The 7,500-nt window shown below is 32.2% G+C and overlaps 1 protein-coding gene across 1 annotated transcript; it reads left to right on the plus strand.

Annotated features, from left to right (window-relative positions):
- Positions 1-2,346: 2,346 nt before the first annotated feature.
- HELRODRAFT_174932 (hypothetical protein) lies at positions 2,347-4,155 on the plus strand (the record flags this gene model as incomplete). Its single annotated transcript, XM_009022365.1, has 2 exons — positions 2,347-3,238; positions 4,019-4,155. 2 exons carry the CDS (start codon positions 2,347-2,349, stop codon positions 4,153-4,155), a joined length of 1,029 nt encoding a protein of 342 aa, XP_009020613.1.
- Between the last annotated feature and the right edge of the window lie 3,345 nt (positions 4,156-7,500).

Genomic DNA, 7,500 nt, shown 5'->3' on the forward strand with positions numbered 1-7,500 from the left:
CACACATAATCACAACAACANACAGCACAGCTCTTCACACCCAAATCAATACATCAATGGACATGTAAACAACAATATCAACAAAACCATCAACATTACCAGCTCCCTAACATTAATGACAGTAGTAGCAGCAACAACAACTAAAGCAACTAAAAAGATAAAAATATCTACAGTGACAGCAACAAATACATCAACGATATCAACAATTGCTTGGACATCATCATCAACAACAACAACAACCACAACAACAATAGCATCAATATCAACAACAACAAAATCAACAACAACAAATTCAACAACAACATAAATATTAACATGAAAAACAACAACATCAACAAAAACAACAACAATAATATCAACAACAAAAACAACAATATTAACATCAAAAACAACAACAAAACAATAATATCAACAACAACATCAACAACCACTAATGAAAACATCCACAACGTTACACATCATTGAGTCCTCAGAACTCAAAATCAACATCTACGCAATGAAACTAACTCACCCAGCCAATGAAATCCCTCCATTTGAAGCAAGCACCGCCTCTTCAACGCCAATCATCGTTATCGTAATTACTTGATTAATTTTTCACTCCAATACACAAAAGATCGGCGACCAATAGGAATACTCACAGGCTGGTAGGCGGAGTCCACATTTGAAAAGACGAGACGTGATTGATGGATAGCTAATTAAATCTTTGAACAATACTACGCAAGCAATCTGGCCAAATAAATTTATATGCTTGTTGTAGCTGTGCTATTGAGACATGCAAGTATATATATATATATATATATATATATATATATATGTATATATATATATATATAATATGTTCTTTATGTTCAGTTGCCAATATATATATATATAGTCTATATGTACACAGTAAACTACATATATATATATATATATATATATATGTATGAATATATATTTACATGTGACCCACACTTTATACATGTAAACACATATAGATATACATACATGCATATGATTAGTTATAAATATGGTGAATGAGTTGATCGTCTAACAGATTTAAACGATTGCGAAGAAGGAGCCAGTTTGTTTGATTGTATGTATGTGTGTTTATGTACACATCTCGTCTCATTAGTGGTATTTTATTTAATAAGAATTTGTCGCTTGCTATTAATTAATATTTTTTTTTTAAATTAATTTCGTTGTTGTAGTCAATTATCATTGATTAATTAAAACAATTTAACGGTTGATCTGATTTGATGGTAAATTTTTTTCCCAGAATTTTGTGAAAATTTGAATATTGAATGAGCGTTTAGATAACTTTTCATAAATACGTCACCATAATATTCTTTTGGATATGTTTAAAGACTGAAAAACCAGCTTACTGCTACAACAACAATCACAACAACAACATTCATATGACGTATAACTTTATTGGAATTTATTGATCAGAATCTTGGAAAATTCGTCCAAATAATTACAGTTGGTTAGTAATACAATTAGTAAATTTACTTTTTAATCAATTGATCAATCAGTGAATTAGTTAACTAACTAATTGACTAACTAAATAGCGTATCGGTGAATAATAAATATGTAACCAACCGCAGAATATAAGTTTTATTTATGCACGTAAAATTAACTCTATAATAAATGTTTGACACTTTGTTTTGTTGAAAGCTATCAACACAAAATACCTTACCATCGTTAACATCAACAAAAACAACATTATCAACAACAACAACATTATCAACAACAACAATTTACTAAACCCTACTTAAAACGGCAAACCGTTGCACAGAGGGAATGGTTATGGGAATGGCGGTAAAATTTGTTGAAAAAAATGTCAACATTTTATAAACTGTAAACAAACCGTAACAACAACAACAACAATAACAACTGCAACAACAACAATAATAATAATAATAATTAGTAAAATTCCAGATAATATTTTTGACAGATATCGATTGACCAGCTAAAAAGACGATGAATTTTTCATTTCAACACTGAGTGACAAACAAGTGTTAGTGAGTTGTTATTAATATTTCATTATTATTATTATTAAAAATTATTATTATTGAAAATTATTTATATTATTGAAAATTATTAATATTCAAAATTATTGTTGTCTTTTAAGAGGGTAATTTTTCATTTTATATATGAAAATGTTAATTTGAATTTAGATCTTTTTAGTGAAAAAGATCTCAAAAACTTCCTAAAGAAATATTCCGATTTTAATCTTGAGGAAATTTTCTTCGTTAAATTTAGATAGAATTTGAAAAACATCATTTTAGTTAAAATATTTACAAACCTATTACACAACCAACCAACCTTAGACAGCCAGCCACAACCAACCAATCAACCAACTAGATGATTGGCTCCGTAGAAAACTCCGTGAACCAGGCCACCACCACAAAAACGTCATCGACAACGTCATCGACGACATCATCGCCGTCACCGTCGCTTTCTTCATCGTCGTCGTCTCCGATCACACCTCTGAAGCAAAACAACAGCACCATGTTGTCGTTCAGCGTCGAGGCAATCATGGCTTGGAAGAGCGAAAAGGCAAAGAATTCTTGCAACTCCATCCGACCACAGACGTACCTGTCGCTACCGTCGCAAACACAACCAGATCTCACTACCTACAACCACCACAACAGCCACTACATCAACAACAGCCACGACAACAGCCACAGCAGTTCAAATAGCAACCACATTGATGACAAATCCTTAGTATTTTCAACATCCTCACCGCCACCAACAATAACGACAACAAAACGAGACGAAACAACAAAAAACACTGACGACGACGACGACGATGAGGAAGATGACGACGACGAACTTGATGTATCTGACATGAACAACGATAGCAGTAGGAATCACATCAAAGACATCAATCAAAACAACAACAACATCGACAACAACAACATCATCAACAACATCGATGATAAAGCTTCAATAATTTTATCATCTTCAATGACAACAGCGCTAACAACAATTAAACAAAACGAACTCCAGGACGACGACGACGACGACGATGATGACGACCTTGACGTTTCCTATTGTTCGGATGATGACATTGACGAACATGAAAACGATACACCGCCGACGTCATCATCGCCGACTTCCTGTAATCATCATCAACATCATCATCCTCCTACTCATCATCATCAGCATCATCATCAGCAAGCTCCATATATATCCATGCACGAGGCCGTTAAATGGTCAGCCAATGCACTACAGTACCCGTGGATTAGTGCTGGTAAGTTATGTTGGTGTGTGTTTGTATATGTTTGTGTTTGTATGTGTTTGTGTGTGTGTGTTTGTATTTTGTATGTGTTTGTATATGTTCGTGTGTGTTTTTATGTATTTTTATGGGTTTGTGTATGTTTGTATGTGTTTGTGTATGTTTGTATGTGTTTGTGTATGTTTGTACGCTTACGTATGCTTGCGATTTGAATGTTCGGGCTCACTCTTGTACCACTGTTTGTGTTTTGATGTTTGTATGGTTTGTGTTTGTTCGTCTTTGCTTGTCTCTGCATGTATTACTGTGTGTTTGTATAGTTTGTGTTTCTGTATAGTTAGGCTTGTTTGTTTGCCTTTGTATGGTTGTGTATGTGTATAAATAATGTTTAATATTTATGTTTCTTCGGTTTAATCGTGTCAGTTGTATGCTTAAAAATAGATTTTGTATTTATGTATAATATAACGACGCTGTAATGGTATTAACGGGTAAGTATTGTTTTGTATTGTATTATGTTGTATTGTATTATGTTGTATTGTATTGTTGGGTATTGTTAATTTGTGTTGTATGTATTTGCGCGAAAATTTGTTAATTCAGGTATCTCATATGTTCATCTATTTTTGCTTCATTTACTTTATAAACTGCACTCTTTGTGTGCATTTTAGTCTCTTCTATCACACATGCTTTTTCTCTGTATTCTGCTTGATATGATGTTTGTATTTTGTATATTTGTTCATTCAGTCCATCATTTCATTCATTCGTTCATTCTTTCATTCGCTTGTTCGTTCATTCCTCTAGTTATTTTATTGCTCACTAATCCATTTCTAAATAGCCTTACTTGTTTATGTTCATGTTTAGCAAAGACAACAGTAACAATGACAAAAACAAACAACAACAACAACAACAATAATAATAAAAAGTTTGGCTACCAGTGAAAAATGTAAATTAATAAATAATAAAATGCATTGCGCACCACCTGCCTGTCTCACTGACACCTCATTAACATATCTAACATTCAACTTACAAATTCGTCCTTGACTTTTAAATATGCATAATAATTAGCTAATTGATTAGATGTGCTGGTATATAAGTTATCTGATCATAAAACAAATGGATGGATGGATGAATGAATGAGCGATTGATTGTGTGATTGGATGAATGAACGAACGAACGATTGATTGGATGGATGGATGGATGGATAAACGGTTAAGAGAATGAGTGAATGAATGACTTGGATAATAATAATTTAATAAATGAATGAATAGATGAATGAATGAATTAGTGAATGAATGAACTGGTAAAGAAATGAAGGAATGGTTTAATTAATAAACAAACAATTACAAAACCCATATAACATACGAAGAATACATAGATTGATCAAATGATGGAATGTAAAAAGAAGGAATAAGCACTCATTTGACTCTATTAAGGAATATAAATCAAAGATAAATAAATTAATTGATTAATCAATCGATCAATTAATCAATCTTCCTGTCAATTAATCAATCATCCTGACAATCATTTAATTAACTAATTAGCTCTAACCCAAGATCCAAAGTACATTTTATTTTCCGATCAAAAAAACTTTTCATCGAGTATTTTATTCACTTCATATTCTATCAATCACACGCGTTTAAAAAATATTCTGATGAATCACACGCACGCACACACACATACACACACACACACATACATATATATATATATATTTATATATATATATATTATTATTATTATTATTATCGAAAATTTGTATAGCGCTAATTACAAACAAAATGTTTCTCAAAAGCACTGTCTAAAAACAGTTGAATTGCTACGGTAAACCAAATCTTATAATGAAAACAAAAATGATTTCAATAATTTCTTGAATGATCTTTTGTCTTGTCTTGAATGATTTATATATTTATATATATATAAAGAGAGAGAGAGAGAGAGAAAGAGAGAGAGAGAGAAAGAGAGAGAGAGAACTAGAAAACGGAGGAATTACAGAGACAGAAGAAGTTAGAAGGAAAAAGAGAAAGAAAAAGAGAAAGAGAAATACCGATAGAAGAAGAGAAATTTTTGTAAATTTTAATAAAATTAGTTCTAGTTGGGCAATTAAAAAATAATGATTCACATCAATCTACCGCTCAGACCGCCAAGAGACCATTATCATCTATTTGATGTTTTCATTGCTATCTAACATTTTGCTACGCTACGACTACTACTGCTGCTACAACTGCTGTTGCTGTTACTGCTACTACAACAACTACTACTATTGCTGCTACTGCTACTACTATTTTTATCGTTAGTGGTACCAGTTGAGTAATTAATTAAATAAAACCTCTTAATTGCTTAATTAATGCAAATTTTTCTCATTTCAATAGCAAGCAATTTGTATACCAGAATTTGAGCAATGCATTATATTAAAGTAGAAGCCCCACTAATTGTAATATTATAATGAAGCATGGAGTATCTAATTAGCATTTAAAAGTAATTAATCTACCTGCTAAATCTTTAATGAATTTCTAAATTACTAATGTTACTGACAGCAACAAAAAATAAAATTATTTTAGACGTATTTATTGAAGTTGCAGAAGTAGCAACGATAGCGGCAGCAGCAGTTATAGTAGTAGTGGTAGTAGTAGTGGTAGTAGTGGTAGTAGTAGTGCTACTAACACCTCCATAGCAGGTACCAGTTCATTAACATGAGTGGCCTAATTAACAGTTAATTAGGCGAACGCAACGACAACAATTGCTGTTAACACAACAACATCAACAACAACAACATCAAGTCAAACGAAGCCTGGCTGAACAACAATAATTTTATAAAAACCACAATAGCAACAACAACAATAGTGATAAAAATAAGAGGAAGAATAATAACATCAAAAACCATAAAAAAACTCAACAATCAATTATTGTAATCAATTAAACCAGGCATTGAACAAAGCTAAACAAACATTCAATAGCAATAACAACATTAACAACAACAACAACAAAATCATCAACGACTACAACAATAACACAACAATAAGAACATCTTCAAAATACTTTTAAATGTTCTATGAAGCATGTAAAGTCAATTTGCATGACGGTGCCCTAGGCTATTGATTGGATAGCTGGTTGGTTGGTCGATTGGTTGTTCGATTGGATAGCTGGTTGATTGGCTGATTGGATGGTTGGTAGGTCGGTTGGATAGTTGGTTGGTCGTTTGGATGGTTGATAGGTCGATCGGATTGTTGGTTGGTTAATTAATTTATTGATTGGTTGGTTGGTCAGTTGGTTGATCAGTTGATTGATTAGTTTGTTTTGGGTTGATTGGTTAATTGTTTTATTGATTGGTTGGTTGGTTAGTTGATTGATTGATTGGTTTGTTCGAAAGATTGCAAATTTTTTCAACGAGACAGTTGAGCATTTATATTGTGTGATGACATGGTCATTTGTGTTTTAATTGCTTCCTATCAACAATTGTTCATTTGATTATTCATTCGTTTATTCATTCGTTTATTCATTCGTTTATTCATTTGTTTATTCATTTGTTAATTCATTCGTTTATTCATTCGTTTATTCATTCGTTTATTCATTCATTCATTCATTCATTCATTCATTCATTCATTCATTCATTCATTCATTCATTCATTCATTCATTCATTCATTCATTCATTCATTCATTCATTCATGCTGTTTGTTCATTAACTCATTTAGTAATTTATTTGTAGATACACGTTATTGGTATAGTATCCTAATTTTATGTACGTACGAATGTACGTATGTCTGTTTGTCTCTCTGTCTGTTTTTCTGTCTGTCTGTCTGTGTCTGTCTGTGTCTGTCTGTCTCTCTGTGGGGTTGATTTAGCAGGCAAATCTGTTCTACATTGTTGTGTCTGAAGACGACGATGACGATGAGTTATTCTTTAATGTTGTAACAATAAGACGACGAGCTATCTTGAAGTTGCACTTTATTCATCATTTCGAGATGGTGATGATGACGACGACGATGATGATGACGATTAACAATAATGATAACAAACTTTATAACGTAGAAATAATGAGGATGATGATGAAGAAGAAGATGATGATGACGACGATAATGATGACGGCGATTAGCAATAATGATAATAAACACTATAACATAGAAATAATGATGATGATGATGAGGAGGATGAGGAGGAGGAAGATGATGATGAATGTGACGCAATCATCTTCCCCATACGATAAACAGAGCAGAACGCCATCGTAATGTAATGTTTTGAGTGTATGTTACTCTATTTCAACCACGTTTAAACGTTTCAACACGCA

This window comes from Helobdella robusta (assembly GCF_000326865.2).
Source record: "Helobdella robusta unplaced genomic scaffold HELROscaffold_31, whole genome shotgun sequence".
Classification (NCBI taxonomy): Eukaryota; Metazoa; Annelida; class Clitellata; order Rhynchobdellida; family Glossiphoniidae; genus Helobdella; species Helobdella robusta.